We start from the raw sequence: 18,425 nt of genomic DNA on the forward strand, positions 1-18,425 counted from the left end.
GTGAAAATGCCAAGCATGTCCTCCCTGACGGCCACTCCTCTCTTTATTTCCTCAGGTTGTGATGAATAATTTAAGCCCAGCCTGGAAATCATTCAAAGTATCAGTAAATTCTCTATGCAGTGGAGATCCCGACCGCCGGCTGAAGGTCAGGAATCTGTCTATGTCTGATAAATGCAATTGTGTATTTAACCCTTGTCTTTCTCCTTGGGTGAATGTTGGCAAACCCCAAATCCCATAGCATTTACCCAAATCTCTTAACATCTTGATGGAAGAAGCAGGGGTTATTTCTGCTCCTACAGGCATTGAGACTCATGAGATAGTCCAAGATAAATCTCAATTGTGTCATGTCAAGAGGCAAAGCCCATGGCTTCTCAGGGACAAACTGTAGCAATAAGTCTAGGATGCAATTGGGAATTATTAAAAGCACAAATATTGCTGTATCAATTACCTATTGTATTTAGGAACTTAAAACAATAGCCATTTACTTAAGTAATGGTTCTGTGCACTGGCAGGTGGGGCATATCTGGGCAGTTTCCCTGTTGGTCCTACTGGGACACATGGACGCACCTGTGCTCAGCTGCACACACCAGGGCCGCTCCGCTCTGGTGCGTTGGCTGCCCGTCATCAGGGGCGATGGGGGTGCTAAGCGACCTACCTCTCGTCCTTGAGTGGGCTAGCTTGGACACCGCACACAGGGACCCTCGCACTCCAAAAGAGCAAGAGAAGAGCAGATGTGGCCAGGTCTTTTGAGGTCTCTTCACAGAGCTCGTAGAAGGTCACTTCCTCCGCATTCCACGGGCCGCAGCAAGTCACACCATCACTTCAGACTCGGGGGTGGGGGGAGAACGCAGACTCCTCTTGGTGGGGGGCTATTTTCTGTCAATGCTTTTTGAGTGTCATGCGAATGTCAAAGTGAAAAAAAAGACACACTGCGGGGTGACCAAAGGAAGATACAGGCCGAATGCCAGAGGCAGGCTCCAGGAGCATTCCCTGGGGTCTGCGGTCTGAGCCTCCCTCCACCTTGGACGTCATTTCATTCCTGCTCAGAGTTGATTCCACCAGTTCAGGGTGACTAAGGAAATACTGGAGCCTGTAAACTGAAAGGCCAGCTGACTCGGGCTCAGTGAGAAGCACGTCCGGCAAGCAGACTCTGTGTTCGCATCCGTTTCACCAGGGCGTTTTCTCCTGTGCAAACCGAGGGGAAGACAGTTGTCAGCAGGCTGCGGTAGGGGCCTGAGGAGAGCCAGGGTGCTGGATAATGGCTTTAGACTCCGAAAGCCTGGGCATTTACCTCCTCTGTGAGAGTGCAGGTCCATCCAGCAGACTTAGCATTCATGCTGCTCTTTAAGGGCATCGAATTCCCTGGAAAGTGTTAGCTGGGCACCAACAGTATTTGTCTTTACAGCCTTATATTTTCTTCACTCTTTTCACCCCACACACCTTCCTCTGGTACATGTAATTATTCTGATTTGTCATTGTTCCAACCAGATTAGCATCCTGTCTGGTTGGTGCATCGCAGCCTCTCTGAAAACATGACCTTGTGTACCTTTGCTTCTGGCTGTTCTGTATGGACTCTGTGGCTGAGCTCTCGGCAGACATGTTTACTTCCATGTTCTTGGGGAGCAAGTCAGAGCTGTGCCTGATATCTCCTGTAGTAGTCAAAGTATTCCAAGCCCAAACCCCCACTGGAACTGTCTTTCATGCCAAGTCAGGACCCCCGGCTGTTGGGGCCTTCCTGTGTAAGCTCATATGCAAAATGCCGAGGCACAGCTTCAAGCGTGGGTAGCACTGCCCACCCCCGGGGAGGTGATTGGCCCCATTCAGGGCAAAAATTTTAAATGCCTCCATTAGCCATAGAATAACTTCATTGTTGGGTGTTACTAGTAAAAGCGGAGGGTTGTCTGTAATGGAATAAATAAAAATGCAGAAAAGGAGCACTTAATGGCCTTAAGAATGCTTTTGCTGTCTACTAGGAAAAATGGAAGGAGAATAGATAGATAGATGATAGATTAGCTATAAAGATATATAAGATAAGATAAGATGGGATAAGATAAGATAGAAAAAGACATAAAGGACAGAGACAAAGAGGGAGAGGGATGCAGGAAGGGCAAGGACTCCTCACCCGTGGTGCTGCAGACAGTTGGGTTTTGCACAGGGGGCCACCCTCCTCATTCTAGGATGTGTAACAGCACCCTGGCTACTAGGTGGTGGTAATACCCCACCTGTCCCCCACCAAAGTCTTACATCCAGAAGTCTATTCTGACATTGCTAAATGTTCCCTGGGGGTTCGTCACTCCTGATTGAGAACTGCTGGTACAGATCAATAGTTCTCAAACTTCTTGGGTATCTGATCACCTAGGAGACTTGTAAAACACAGGTTGCTGAACCTCACCCCCAGAGTTTCTGGTGCAGGTCTGGGGTGAGATTCTGCATTCTGACAAGTTCCCTTGGGTGATGCCCACACCTTGAGATCCCCCGGATAGACATTTTCTCCTTCATCCAACACTTCATGGAGTGGTGCCCCACCACTGCCCACCCCACCTCCCATCTACCACCTTCCCTCTGCCCAGTGCTCGCACCCGTCCGGCACTCTCCCCATCTTCAGGGCTTTGCACGTGCCTCTCTGCTTGGGACGCCTTTCTCATTCTGCTTTTCTAAGCACACTATCTTTTGAAGTAATTCCTCTCTAGTCAACCTCTCCCCCATAGAACTGCCAGGTTCATTTGTCTTATTTTGCTTTCAGAATTTTTTTTAACAAACCTAATTTTGTTTTATAAGTATATAAAATATTTACATGTTCCTGAAGTCGGCACTCCACAACAAGGTATATTCAGAAAAGTTTAGCTCTCATTTCTGTCTCTTCCACTCATTACCCTCTTCTCTTACAGGTAATCATTTTGTAGTACATTTTAATACTTGGTAGAGGTAGCCCCTTCCACTTCTATATTCCTTGTCTTTTTAAGGGTTTACCTCTATATTTTGATTGTTTGTTCTTTTCAAGTATTTTTATAAACAACTAGTACCAGAAAAAAAAATTGATGGTGTTTTTATTGAGATGCAAAGGAAATCCCCTTCCTATAACAGAACATGACATGTCTTCCATTCATTCTCATCTCCTTGTGTGTTTGCAGGAGGGTTTAGTGTTCTCTTATAGGTTTGAACATTTATATTTAAGTTCATGCCTCTTTAGTATTTATTTACCTGTTATGAATGGAATCTTCCATTATACCTTCTAACAATTGTTTGTAAATATAAAGGCTATTGAAATTTGTTTGTTTTCTTAAACTGCTGTTTTAGTAAGTTCTATTATAGTTTATAGTAGTTTTCTGCTAATTTTTGGAGTTTTCCAAATATATAATTATATCATCTGAAAATAGAGATTGTTTTGCCCCTACAGACTTAGCTAATGCCTCTAACTAATTACTTCTCTTCTTGAGTTTCATGGACAAATACTCCCAATGCCATGTTAAATAGCAGTCAGGATAGAGACCATCCTTGTTTTTTGCCATCCTATTTGAAAATTCTATAGTGTTTTCCTCTTCATTCTGACAGGGATTAATTTTTTTAGAGTAATTCTGAAGGTGTCAGAGGCTTAAAGCTTTCTCAGCTATATCTACTGAGCCTTCAAGATCCGTGGCAGCATTCAGAGAGGATCCTTGTCTGTCACGGTACCTCCAGAGCAGCCCTCCAGCACACTGAAATGGCTTCTAAACTGTGAGACCCTGCACGCTTTCTGAATACATTTAAGGTTATGCTTAATATTAGCTGTTTAGTAAAATTATCCTTGACTTTCTATGGCATGTTAGAGTCCTTATCAAAAACTTCTAACCATGCTGTGAGGCAGGTTCCATTATCTTCATTTCACAGATAAAGAAACGGAGGCTCAAAACCCCATGTGGTCAGATGACACCTTTAATGCCCTTTTTAAAACTCAACTGTGCTGCCTCGATTTTGTTCTGTTTCTCAGAAAATAAATAGTCCTGAAAAGGCATATCACTTGACTCTGAACCAATCAGACATTTTATTTACCATCATTCGAACACTTAACAGAAAACAGATTTGTCTATATGTAACATATTGCATAAAGTGTGAGAAATTAAAGTACCGACTAAGGAAAGAAAGCATACTCATGAAGCTGTAACACAGTGCTTTCTTATGCATATGCCATTGATAAGAAAATGTATGCCTCTTAGATTCTACGCATAGGGTATTAATTATTTCCTTTGATTGATCAGTACATAATAAATGCCCAGTACGTATTCTTTATGAGGCAATGCTGGTATTCAGAATAGGTTCTACCAGATGGAGGTTTTAGAGAAGAAGAGAGTGAGAAGACTCTGTCGGCCATCTTTATTAACACCTTAATTATACCTAGTACTATGGGAAAATGCCATCACAAAACAATCTAGAAAAACACTTTAGCAGCATCCTACGGTCATTTCCTGTCTCCTTCTCTAATGCTCAGACCACACAGGTGGTGTGACCTTTTCTCCTTGCAGAGTTCACCAGGCACCCTCTGAGCACAGCGATAGAAGCTATTTGCCTTGAAGAGCGATCTTGAGTGATCCTTGTATCCACCTGCCCCTGGACCTTATGCTGGAGAGAGAGGCCCAGGTCATTAACTGAGGTCCTGGTGAGGGAAGGAGAAGCAGGCCCAAGAGCCACAGCAGGGCTCACAGCACTCAGGAGCCCACGGGGAGAAACAGGAGGCCCACAGTGCAAAGCAAGCCATGCGCGTCTCACCACGACCCGTCTCTTGCCCTTCCTGCCCTGTCCCTGGTGCGGCCGCCCCTCATGACGCACACCAGGCACACTTGCCAGCACAGCTATGTCACCCCCACGATGGATTCCTGGCCAGGCAGGAGATACTCTACGAATCAGAGTCCCAGACCTCAGTGTTCCTGGGCTCTTAGCACTGTGTCTGAACAGGGCTGCTGCTGGCCACTTGCCAAGCACAAACTGAGGGACACTGTCTTCCTGCAGACTCTGCAGACCTAGCTGGCCTGCCGGCACTTCTTAAGGGGATCTGTATTTTCCTGCCACGTTACCGCAAAGTCAAGTGTGCATGCATATGTATGCTCTGCCCTCCTACTCAGTGAAGCCCTCAGCATTTGTCCTCCATCACATCCAGATGTCGTGCACTCCCCTGCTCATGTGTGACCAGGCCATCATGAACTGAAATCGCATTTTCTCTGCAAACTCATTGCGTTTTCCTTGGCCTCTAGAGCCAGGCTGACACACAACTGCCAACCAGACCTGACACTGGGAGCGCATCAGTGGAGTCTACCCTGGGCCTGAGCCCTTTATTCCCAGCCCAGGTGACCCCTGACTCCTGGGCCCCCAAGAGCCTCTTACTTTGCATACGATCACTTGGGCTTAGTTGCCACATGTTTCTCTTTCTGCCTCATCCTAATTTTCTCTAACAAATCTCTGTCTTTAACCACTTGGAAAGGAAGAAACCTCACCCCAGTTCTAACCCTTAGATAGAACTTGACAGTGGCCACAATCCAGCCCCATAGAAGGGGTTCCATCATTAGATACCCAATGGGTTACACCAATAGTTCCTGATTCTTGGTACAAGACAACACAAGTTGGCATTGAGAGGTCCATCACTATGTTCAGTATTGCTGGAAACGCCTGTAGTAAGGAATCTAACCTTCTCAGGGACTTGAAAGCAAGTTCACTTTCCTCTCTACCCACCTTACAATTGAAAGGGGGAAAAAAGTCATGGTCCTGTTGCATTTTCTTGAGATGTGTAAAAATTCAGGTACTTTCTTTATGGCCTTCTGGACTTGAGGGTTGCTGGCTTCGCGTGTCAATAGCTCACACAGTCTGAATGCCCTGCAATTGCCAGAGGGTCACAGAGCCACCAAGCAGTGTCTGCACTGGACCAGCCATAGCTCAGGAATCCTTAACTCCGCCAAGGCAAACCACACCCCAAGCCTGGCCAGCTGCTCTGCCAAGACCTGTTATCAGTACTGTAGCATGGAAAACTAATGACCAGTTAAATAGTGTTAAATCATGCAGGAGTAGAGGAGGCCTCTGAATGAGAGAAAAACTATACATTTTCTTAATTTTAATAATTATTCCTTTTCACTAATATGGTCCCCCTTTTTATAGATGAGGAATTCAAGACTCTGTGTTTAAGTGAATTGCTTAAGATAATTACACAGCACTAATGCAGCTTTAGTTTAAACCCAGGTCTCTAGTGCCTATAGTCATTGCTCTTAACTATTAAAAGACACTAACATTTACTGAGCGTTCACCAGCTACTAAGTGAATGCTGGACACTCGGCTTAAGTTATCTCATTCACATGTGATTATCCTAGGTTAAACAATGCTGCAGTAACAGAGGTCCCCACACAAGAGAAGTTTCTCACCCACATAACAATCCAAGTAAAACTTCCTAATTAGCGTCTGCACCCCCTCCATGCAGTGCTTCAACAACCCAAGTGGCTTCTGTCTCATGGCTCATCCACACCTTAGGGCCCTGTTGTCTTCATCAGCAGGCAGAAGAGGGGAAAATGTGGAGAGGGTTATCTCTAGAAATTTTAGCTGAAAACATATTTTCATTGTTGCCTATATTCCAATGACTGGAACTCAGTCACATGACAAACTGACCTGCAAGCGGAGCTGGAAATGTGGTCTAACTGGATGCCTAAAAAGAAAGAAAAGCCAGATTTTTGGTAACAAACTGGCTCTTCTACTGGGAAATATTTCTATTAGCCCCATTTTGCAGATGAGAAAACTGAGGCTTATGAAGAGAAATAAGTTGCCTAACTTCACAGAGTTTGCAAGTGTTGCAGCCAGATCGAAGTCCGTCTGACTCTCAAGCCCAAATCCAGACCTGTGCTGCGCAGCACCACTTATGTGATGGCAGAAGTGTTCCATGCCTGTGCTGTCAGAGAGCACAGCCTCTGCCCTCGCAAGGCCATAGCACTTCTCTCCAGCCTCTCCTTTCTTTCACATTAAGACTTCTTCCTATTTTTGGTCATCTCATGACAGTATCACATCCCTTTTTCTCCAGTAAAAACCATCCAAGGAGAAAGTCCCACCTTTCCTTGTGTCAGGCCTCTGCTGCTAAGGGGAGCCTCCGGCCGGTCTTCACTCTCAGGGGGAAGGAAAGGAGTGGGCCAAGTAGGCACTTCAATGTCAAGATAATCGTTTCATCACTGAGAATCAGGTCTGATTTCCTTAATACCTAAGAAAGAGCACACTTTGTCATAGCAAGTGTGATGGGTTTTTTTTTCCCCAGGAAACCATACAATCTGGTCTCATGTAAAAAAAAGAATCCTGGAAGCTGGTGCTTAAAGGGTCTGAAGTGTCAGTGGGGAGACGGGAAAGTCCTGGAGATGGAGGGTGGCAGTGGTCACACGACAGTGTGGATGTGCTTGCTGTCACAGAGCTGTGCACTTGGCAGATCTTATGATACTAAAATCCCATCACCAAAAAAGAATCTTCTTCTGGTTATCATGACCTTGAATTTGCCCCTTGTAAAATAAAGCTGCTTGATGTTACTGCCCCAGAGGATGGGCACCGGCCCACGCCTAGCCCACTTTACTGTGGCAGCTCTTGCTCCCTCAGCAGTCTGGGGGCGGGTATGCCCAGGCCCCACACCCCTCCCTCTCACACACCCTCGTAGGGGTGGAGAGGAGGTCCTTCCTAGCATCGTCGTTATGAACAAAGAGATAGAAGAGGCGCCACAACTCGGCCAAGCCATTCTGTCAGGACACTCGTCTGTGGTCATGCTATATCATTGTCTGACAAGAAAAAGTTCTTGAAGAAATCACCTTTGGAAAATACTGTGAAATTCTGAATTAAGAGGCTCAAATAAACACCAGGGCGTTGGTGAGCTCTCTAGTTACAGAGTAGAGGGTGGACATGTACACACCAGAGCCAATATCCACCTTGGTAAATCCTGATTGCTGTGACGAGAAGCAGTGTCCTCACATTACTTAACCCATCTGTGCCCACTTCTGCATGAAAAATTAAGATAGCTACTCAGCTACTGAGCAGATTCTTGAATAAAACTGGGAAGCTTCAGAAAGAAGGAACGTTCCAAGCAGAAAGTCTGGGAGTCCCAGATGCAACTCTGTGGTATCATCCAAACTGGTGGGGCTCACTGCTCCTTCCTAATGGCTCCCCGTGCTGGGGACCCCAACAGCACCAATGCCTGCTGTCCTTGGTTGTTTGTGTTTACTTGTGTTTTATTTACCTGTTAATGCAAGCCACTTCGCCTTTCATTGCAGCATTTTGTGAGTACTGAAGCTAAAAATGGTGCCCCAAGATCTCGATTTTTATTTTTGCACTTTTGGAAATATTTTTAAACCTTGCCTCATCAATAGGAAGGTTTTCACAAACTGGGCTGGCTTTGCATGGACTCAGTTTCTGTAGGACATTCAGCTACTCTCCCACATTTTACACATTAAATAGGAATGTTGTTTTTTTAAAAAAGAAATGTAATCCACAGCCATCCTGGGCATTTCTTTCTGTAAAGTCTTTTCTACAGAATTATCAAATAAGAGAGCTCCCTTAGGAAGAGGGGTAGCTTTTATAAGAGAGAGTCCTTGAGGCCAAGAGAAATGACCCTTTCTGAGGTGCTTAGCAGAATGAACCCACAGGCCTCCTACTCAGGAGCTGGAGTGATGTCAGCACCTCCTCATGGAGACAGTGCTTGTGAAATCCCAGGTGACTGCAGAGTGGCTAGACGTCCAGACAAAGGCTGGGGCAAGCGAGGGTTCTGTCTGTGTGAAGCACACAAACTCATCTCAAGGGGAAGTAGGTTGACTGACTTCACAAGAAATGGATTATTTGTTTCTCTGAGAGCATATAATGTGTGACCCTTAACCCATTTCAGAAAGCACACAGATGCTTTGGGGCCATCCCAGTAAGGAGAAGTAAGCTAGAGTAATCATCTCCCCTCCTTCACCCAACAGAGGGAAACAAGCTGGAAACGCCTCCAGAGGCTGCTCAGCCTGACTTCTCCAGCCAGGACCATTCCCACCTGGTGTGGCCTCCAGCTTATTTGCTTGTACAGCAACTCAGTTTTGTCTCATCACCCAGACTTGATGAGACTTGGAAAAATGACTCACGTGAGAGGCAAATGCATAGGTCAGGAGGCCAATATATGTATTAATTTACCAAAATCTTAATACAATTTTAATGAATTAACAAAACCTATAATTCCTGTGCTCCATATAAGGTTCTCCTTCCTGATAGCTGAGCACTTATGAAGCAGAATCAGCAATCAGGATGTCCCTTGGTGAGCCAGGGTGTGTGAGGGTCTCAGGAAAGCCTGCTCTGCTCAGAAGTTTGACATGAGGACCCTTTGGGGAGTTTGATCAAGTTAATAGGCATTTACTTTGAAAAATGTAATTCTAGGGCTTTGGGAACTCATTAAAGCTGACTCTGCTTCCAGACCTCTGAGCTGAGCCATGGTGAATCTTGTCAAAGTATGTATTTTTTTTATTATTATTTAGGTATCATTAATGTACAGTAACATGACCAACATAGTTACTAGACTCCCCCCATCACCAAGTCCCCCACACACCCCATTACAGTCACTGTCCATCAGTGTAGTAAGATGCTGTAGAGTCACCAATTGTCTTCTCTGTATTGTACTGCCTTCCCTGTGACCCCCACTACATTATGTGTGCTAATCATAATGTCCCTTTTCCCCCCTTATCCCTCTCTTCCCACACATCCTCTTCAGTCCCTTTCCCATTGGTAACTGTTATTCCATTCTTGGGTTCTGTGAGTCTGCTGCTGTTTTGTTCCTTCAGATTTTTCTTTATTCTTATACTCCACAGATGAGTGAAATCATTTGCTACTTGTCTTTCTCCGTCAGGCTTCTTTCATTGAGCATAATACCCTCTAGCTCCATCCATGTTGTTGCAAATGGTAGGATTTGTTTTCTTCTTATGGCTGAATAATATTCCATTGTGTATATGTACCACATCTTCTTTATCCATTCATCTACTGATGGACACTTAGGTTGCTTCCATTTCTTGGCTATTGTAAATAGTGCTGCATATATCTTTTTCAAACTGGGCTCCTGCATTCTTAGGGAAAATTCCTAGGAGTGGAATTCCTGGGTCAAATGGTATGTCTATTTTGAGCTTTTTAAGGAACCTCCATACTGCTTTCCACAATGGTTGAACCAATTTACATTCCCACCAGCAGTGTAGGAGGGTTCCCGTTTCTCCACATCCTTGACAACATTTGTTGTTGTTTGTCTTTTGGGTTTTCTGTTTCTTCCTAGGTCAGTCTTGGAAGGTTGTATTTTTCTAGAAAGTTGTCCATTTCTTCTAGGTTATCCAGCTTGTTAGCATATAGATTTTCATAGTATTCTATCATCTTTTGGATGTTGGCCATCCTAACTGGTGAAGATGTGGAGCATCTTTTCAGGTGCCTGTTGGCCATCTGAATTTCTTCTCTGGAGAAGTGTCTGTTCAGATCCTCTGCCCATTTTTTAATTGGATTGTTTGCTTTTTGTTTGTTGAGTGCATGAGCTCTTTATATATTTTGGATGTCAAGCCTTTATCAGATATGCCATTTATGAATATAAATTTAAATTTAAATGAATTTATCAGATATGCCATTTATGAATATGAATATAAATGGCATATCTGATATGGTAGGATGCCTTTTTGATCTATTGATGGTGTCCTTTGCTATACAGAGAAGCTATTCAGTTTGATATAGTCCCACTTGTTCATTTTTGCTTTACTTTCCCTTTCCAGGGAAGATATGTTCATGAAGAAGTTTCTCATATTTATGTCCAAGAAACTTTTGCCTATGTTTTTTCCTAAGAATTTTATGGTTTCAAAACTTACATTCAGGTCTTTGATCCATTTTAAGCTTACTTTTGTGTATAGGGTTAGACAATGATCCAGTTTCATTCTCTTACATGTAGCTATCCGGTTTTGCCAACAGCAGCTGTTGAAGAAGCTGTCATTTCCCCATTGTATATCCATGGCTCATTTATTGTATATTAATTGACCATATATGTTTGGGTTAATATCTGGACTCTATTCTGTTCCACTGGTCTATGGGTCTGTTCTTGTGCCAGTACCAAATTGTCTTGATTACTGTGGCTTTCTAGTAGAGCTTGAAGTTGGGAAGCAAGATCCCCCCTGCTTTATTCTTCCTTCTCAGGATTGCTTTGGCAATTCAGGGTCTTTTGTGGTTCCATATGAATTTTAGAACTATTTGTTTCCAATTCGTTGAAGAATGCTCTTGATATTTTGATAAGGATTGCACTGAATCTGCAGATTGTTTAAGACAGGATGGCCATTTTGACAATATTAATTCTTCCTAGGCAAGAGCATGGGATGAATTTCCATTTGTTAGTCTCCTCTTTAATTTCTCTTAAGAGTGTGTTGTAGTTTTCAGAGCATAGGTCTTTCCCTTCATTAGTTAGGTTTATTCCTAGGTATTTTATTCTTTTTGATGCAATTGTGAATGGAATTGTTTTCCTGATTTCTCTTTCTGCTAGTTCATCATTAGTGTATAGGAATGCAACAGATTTCTGTGTATTAATTTTGTATCCTGCAACTTTGCTTAATTCAGATATTAGTTCTAGTAGTCTTGGAATAGATTCTTTAGGGTTTTTTATGTACAACATCATGTAATCTGCAAATAGTGACAGTTTGACTTCTTCCTTACCAATCTGGTTGCCTTTTATTTCTTTGTGTTGTCTGATTGCCATGGCTAGGATCTCCAGAACTATGTTGAATAGAAGAAGGGAGAGTGGGCATCCTTGTCTTGTTCCCAATCTTAGGGGTAAAGCTTTCAGCTTCTCACTGTTAAGTTTGTTGTTGGTTGTGGGTTTGTCATATATGGCCTTTATTATGTTGAGGTACTTGCCCTCTATACCTATTTTGTTGAGAGTTTTTATAATGAATGAATGTTGAATTTTGTCAAATACTTTCTCTGCATCTATGGAGATGATCATGTGGTTTTTCTCCTTCTTTTTGTTGATGTGGTGGATGATGTTGATGGATTTTCTAATGTTGTACCTTCCTTGCATTCCTGGGATGAATCCCAATTGATCACGGTGTATGATCCTCTTGATGTATTTTTGAATTCACTTTCCTAATATTTTGTTGGGGATTTTTGCATCTTTGTTCACCAGGGATATTAATCTGTAATTTTATTTTTTTTAGGGTGTCTTTGCCTGGTTTTGATATTAGAGTGATGTTGGCCTTATAGAATGAGTTTTGAAGTATTCCCTCCTCTTCTATTTTTTAGAAAACTTTAAGGAGAATGGGTATTATGTCTTCTCTAAATATCTGATAAAATTCAGTGGTGAATCCATCTGGCCTGAGAGTTTTGTTCTTGGGTAGTTTTTTATTACTGGTTCAATTTCATTGCTGGTAATTGGTCTGTTAAGATTTTCTGTTTCTTCTTGGGTCAATCTTGGAAGGTTGTATTTTTCTATAAAGTTGTCCATTTCTTTTAGGTTATCCAGCTTGTCAGCATATAGATTTTCATAATATTCTCTCATAATTCTTTGTATTTCTGTGGTGTCTGTTGTGGTTTTTCCTTTCTCATTTCTGATTCTCTTTATGTGTGTAGATTCTCTTTTTCTCTTAATAAGTCTGGCCAGGGGTTTATCTATTTTGTTTATTTTCTCGAAGAACCGGCTCTTGGTTTCATTGATTTTTCTATTGTTTTATTCTTCTTAATTTTATTTATTTCCTCTCTGATCTTTATTATGTCCCTCCTTCTGCTGACTTTAGGCCTCATTTGCTCTTATTTTTCCAGTTTCAATAATTGTGACTTTAGAGTATTCATTTGGGATTGTTCTTCCTTCTTTAAATAGGCTTGGATTGCTATATACTTTCCTCTTAGAACTGCCTTCGCTGCGTCCCACTGAAGTTGGGGCTTTGTACTGTTGTTGTCATTTGTCTCCATATATTGCTTGATCTTTGTTTTAATTTGATCATTGATCCATTGATTATTTAGGAGCATGTTGTTAAGCCTCCATGTGTTTGTGAGCATGTTTGTTTTCTTTGTACAATTTATTTCTAGTTTTATACCTTTGTGATCTGAGAAGTTGGTTGATACAATTTCAATCTTTTTGAATTTACTGAGGCTCTTTTTGTGGCTTGGTATGTGGTCTGTTCTGGAGAATGTTCCATGTGCACTTGAGAAGAACGTGTGTCCTGATGCTTTTGGGTGTAAAGTTCTGTAGATGTCTATTAGGTCCATCTTTTCAGTGCCTCTGTGTCCTTACTTATTTTCTGTCTGGTGGATCTGTCCTTTGGAGTGAGTAGTGTGTTGAAGTATCCTAAAATGAATGCATTGCATTCCAAATCCTCCTTTAATTCTGTTAGTATTTGTTTCACATATGTCAGTGCTCCTGTGTTGGGTGCATAGATATTTATAATGGTTATCTCCTCTTGTTGGACTGACCCCTTTGTCATTATATAATGTCCTTCTTTATCTCTTGTTACTTTCTTTGTTTTAAATTCTATTTTGTCTGATACAAGCACTGTGACACCTGCTTTTTTCTCCCTATTGTTTGCATAAAATATCTTTTTCCATCCCTTCACTTCTCTTGTAAGCAACATATAAATGGGTCTTGCTTTTTCATCCATTCTATTACTCTGTGTCTTTTGATTGGTGCTTTCAGTATATTTACATTTAGAGTGATTATCAATAGATATGTATTTATTACCATTGCAGGCTTTAGATTTGTGGTTACCAAAGCTTCAAGGGTAGCTTCTTTACTATCTAACCATATAACTTTAACTCACTTATTATGCTATTATAAACACAGTCTGATGATTCTTTATTTCTCTCCCTTCTTTTTCTTCCTCCTCCACTCTTTATATGTTAGGTGTTTTATTCTGTACTCACTTATGTTTTCCTTGACTGATTTTGTGGATAGCAGATTTTATTTTGCCTTTAGTTACTATTTGCTTGGTCCACTTTCTTTGCTGTGATTTTATTTTCTCTGGTGACATCTATTTAGCCTTAGGAGTACTTCCATCTAGAGAGGTCCCTTTAAAATGCACTGTAGAGGTGGACTATGGGAGGTAAATTCCTTCAATTTTTGCTTATCTGGGAATTTTTAAAGCCCTCTTTCAAATTTAAATGATAATCTTGCTGGATACAGTATTCTTGGTTCAAGGCCCTTGGTTACAGCCCTTCCAGCTTGTAAGGTTTTTGTTGAGAAGTCTGATGATAGCCTGATGGGTTTTCCTTTGTAGGTGACCTTTTTTCTCTCTCTGGCTGCTTTTAATACCCTGTCCTTGTCTTTGATCTTTGCCATTTTAATTATATGGTGTTGTCCTCCTTGGGTCCCTTGTGTTGGGAGATCTGTGGACTTCCATGTTCTGTGAGACTATTTCCTTCCCCAGATTGGGAAAGTTTTCAGCAATTATTTCTTCAAAGACACTTTCTACCCCAGATTGGGAAAGTTTTCAGCAATTATTTCTTCAAGGACACTTTCTATCCCTTTTCTTCTCTCTTCTTCTTCTGGTACCACTATAATGCGAATATTGTTCTATTTGGATTAGTCACACAGTTCTCTTAATATGCTTTCATTCCTCAAGATCCTTTTATCTCTCTCTGCCTGAGCTTCTCTGTATTACTGTTCTCTGATTTCTATTCCATTAACAGTCTCTTCCACTTCATCCAGTGTCCTCTTAAATCCTTCCATTGTTTGTTTCATTTCTGTTATCTCCCTCCTGAATTCATCCTTTAGCTCTTGCATATTTCTCTGCAGGTCCATTAGCATGGTTATGTTTTATTGTGAACTCTTTTTCAGGAAGATTGGTTATTTCTGTCTCAACAGGCCCTCTCTCTGGCATTTGAGTGATTTTGGCTGAACCAGGTTCCTCTGCTTTTTCATGGCAATAGAAGTGATCGCCGGCGAATGGCGCATGTCTCAGCTTGGAGAACAAAGTCCCTTTCTGCTTGCTGGTTGCCTTTCCTGTCTCCACTGCCTGTGCCAGTTAACTGCACAGAGAGCAGTCTCTGCCAACAACACAGAGAGCTTCTGTTGGCAGGGCGGCCCTCAGGATGGCCGAGGTCACTGGTGGGGGTCACAGGTGAGGGGCATTTGTTCTCCTGAAATAATGACACCCCTTCCTGCTTTCTGGACTTTTCACTGGCTTCTTATGCCTGTGCCAGTCAACTGGGTGCAGGGGGCAGCCTCTGGGTTGATCCTCTGACCTGCCATGGGCAGGACGGCCCTCTGGATGGCCTAGAGCACTGGTGAGAGTTGCAGGTGAGAAGCACGTGTTTGCTGCAAGAATAAATCCCCTTTGTGCCTTCTGTACTCTGCTTGGGTCTCTGCTGTCTGTGCTAGGCAGCTGCATGCAGCCTCTGGGTCTGGCCCGGTTAGCTGCACGCTGGGAGGAGACTCTGTGTGGCCGCTCCCTGGCTGCTCCGCAGCAATGGCGAGTCAGCCGGTTTGATTGCAGTGCTGGTTGGGGGGAATGAACAGCAGGCTGATTATCGCCATGAGGGGCTTCAGAGCTGTGTTGCCACCCAGGGGGTTAGGGTGCCTGAAGTCCCTTAAAGTTCCCAGCCTGCTGGGCTTAGTGTGCTGGGACAATTTTGTTCACCTGTTAAACCTTTGTCCCTTCAACACTTTTAAAGAGCTTGCTTTTCTTTTGTCCCAGGGCAGCCAGCTGTGGGGACCTGTTCTCAGTCTTAGTCTCAGATTTTACTTTTCAGTTTCTCTAATATCCAGTAACACCATGCAATATGTATCTATGCTCCCAGTACAGATTACTAGGGTTGGTTATTTAGTAGTCTTGTGCTTCTCCTCCCTCCTGAATCTCTTCCTCCCACTGGGGTGGGAGGAGGGCTCAGGTCCCACCAGGTCACAGCTTTGTATCCTACCCTTTTTGTGAGATGCTGAGTTCTCACAGATGTAGCTGTAGCCTGGCTGGTGTACTGTATCTTCTGGTCTCTCTTTTAGGAATAGTTGTATTTGCTGTATTTTCAAAATATATATGATTTTGGGAGTAGATTTCTACTGCCCTCCTTATGCCGCCATCTTGAGAATCCAAAGTATAATTTTTAAGAAGTTAAAAGTATGACCTTCAACTGTCAAATGAACATGTGATATTTTATTTGGCTCACTCATTAATGAAACCAATGAGATGATAAAACTGTTCTCCAACAGCATTTTGAGGGATTGATTTTACACAGTTTTTTCTTTCTAGAAATCTTAGATTTCTAGAGACAAAAGTGGTTAATGTCCTCCACAGCTGTAAGTCCAAAACCTCAGGGTTATCCCTACCACCAGACGGAAATCATTATAGCATATACAAGTTTAACATGTGCAACACCACAGAGTCTGAGCTCTTCATTCATAAATAATAAAGAGCAAATCAAACAATGGTATGTTCTTATAGGGAAATGACCCATCCTTGGTGGGCTGGAGTTTCCCTGTGCCACTGCAAGGACTTGCCATCACACTTGGACTTATTTCCAAGTTATGAATCATTTTTCTTTATAGGCTCAAATAGCCTTCTCAGTTGACATTTCTGGAGCCTGATGTATACCTGAAATTCCTATCTGTCCCAGTCTGCTCCCTCTCCATCTCAGCATGACTGGCCCATTCTTGACCTTCAAGTCTGCTCCAAACTCAACTCCTCAGAGATGCCCTCCCAGCCACACTGTCGACACATGCCTTCCTCCGCCACTGCCCATCTCACCTTACTAGTCTCGCCTCCCTCGTGACACTTGCCATCATCTGTAACCATCATATTTATGTGTTTACCTGTTCATTGCTTGTCTCTCCACTGAAATGCAAATACCAAGGTCCAAAGGAATGGTATTGCCATACCTGATGCACCTCTGTGTCCTCAGTCCCTTGAACAGCACTCAACATACAGTAGATGCAAACATCTGCTTAATGGACGGATGAACAGATAGGTGGATATACATGTGCATGGCTGTATTTGCATTATCTGGAGCCCATAGAAAATGTTCTGCCAGGTTTTTGCTATTTTGTCTTCCCTTTCAAAGACTCCAATACACCCCCTCATCCACTTATTCTTACTCTCACATAACAACACCACTGATTAACTTGTTATTGCTTCTAGCCTGGGACACTTTCTTTCATTCAGGTAGTCTGAATTCATCAGGAGAGTCTCATCTCCTGTGGTCAGTGTCCTGAGAAAGACCCAAGAAGCAGCTGCTGCAGCCAGTTGCCACTGAACCTCCTTCTAACGGTTTTTCCCTCAGATTTAAACCCATATTCCCTCCCCAGCCCTGTAGGGTTGCAGGAAGGGAAGAGCCCAGATGCGGAGGAACCCAATGAGGAAAGATACCCCTTCAGGCATGGGGCAGCAGGAAAGTCATGGCCAGAGGGGGCCCTGCCTTGGCCGAACCCAGCTCTCCTAGGGCAGAGGGCCGAAATTCCTCTCAGAAAAGGATGGGAAGGAAAGCAACTTGGTAGATTTTCCAAATGTCAGGGCTCTTTTGTTTCACTGGCATCTTTCATCAGGCACATTACTCCCTTCAGAGTGTTTCTGAAATAGGAAAGACAGAATCTAGTACCTGGAAGACATATCCGGGTTTCCCTTTAAGCTGTGAGATTTTCAGTGGAAAAGATCAAGATGGGAGGCGGGGGTGGGGTGAGTGAGACAGATAGGATTCAGTGAGGTCTTGGAGTACGGGAGAAAAGAGACCATCCTCTGTATTCTGGTCTTCAGAACCTTGCCTCTTACTTACTTGTCTTTTTTTCTCCTGTCCCTTTCCTTGGCAGTTAAATGCCTACCCAAATATTTTTGTTGTTGACCCCCAACATGCCTGGTTGCACTGTCATTCAAAACACTTTATGACAGTTATCCTGTGAAAGAGTGAAATTGCTTAATTGACTTGTCAAGAAGCATTACCTCCAGCTCACTGCCCCTGCAGATCAGCTGGCCCCCTTCATAAGCTCCCTTACAATTCACTCCACCCTGGAAATCCCAGTAAGGGAACCATCTCTTGAGGGCATACAACTTAGCAAATTGCAGCAGACCTCATGACACATGACCCAGAGCAATGGTGTCAGACTTGAGCAGGCCTCACTGTCTCCTTCAGGGCTTCTTCAAATAGAGATTTCTGGGCCCCAATCTCATTTCTCATTCAGTAGATCTGGGGTGGAGCCTAAGAATTTGCACTGCTCACGAGTTCTCTGGGGGTTCCGATGCTGCAGAGTTCACATGTGGAGAATCACTGATAATAAAGAAATAGTCATGAGACAAAGTCAATAGGTTTCCCTCAATTTACCTGTCACCACTGTAAAACTTCTTTATTCTGTGTTGTTTCCTCCTTTCCAAAACTAACTTACTAGTCTGCACACTCCACTGTTCCTCAGAGTCCTCAAAGGCTTGTCCTCAGCAAGAAATGGGTCCAAGTGTTTTAAAGCTAGAAGGCAGCTTTAGGGTCACCTAGCCTCGGTCAGGGCT

General features: G+C 43.1%; 1 protein-coding gene and 1 long non-coding RNA gene across 7 annotated transcripts in view; one reads left to right on the forward strand and one right to left on the reverse strand.

Annotated features, from left to right (window-relative positions):
• The window catches only part of CPNE4 (copine 4), a 451,414-nt gene that overhangs the window by 343,054 nt on the left and 89,935 nt on the right, over nucleotides 1-18,425 (forward strand). For all 6 annotated transcript variants that reach the window (XM_036992546.2, XM_073222626.1, XM_036992548.2 and 3 more), the window contains one exon: nucleotides 56-145. In XM_036992546.2, coding sequence (XP_036848441.1) covers nucleotides 56-145 — 90 coding nt within the window. The remainder of the gene's footprint in view (nucleotides 1-55; nucleotides 146-18,425) is intronic.
• LOC118967307 (uncharacterized) overlaps nucleotides 152-18,425 on the reverse strand; it is a 50,427-nt gene continuing 32,153 nt past the window's right edge. Inside the window, exon 3 of the long non-coding RNA XR_012125487.1 lies at nucleotides 152-1,185. This is a non-coding gene — a long non-coding RNA (uncharacterized lncRNA). The remainder of the gene's footprint in view (nucleotides 1,186-18,425) is intronic.

This window comes from Manis javanica, chromosome 15 (genome assembly GCF_040802235.1).
Source record: "Manis javanica isolate MJ-LG chromosome 15, MJ_LKY, whole genome shotgun sequence".
Taxonomy (NCBI): Eukaryota; Metazoa; Chordata; class Mammalia; order Pholidota; family Manidae; genus Manis; species Manis javanica.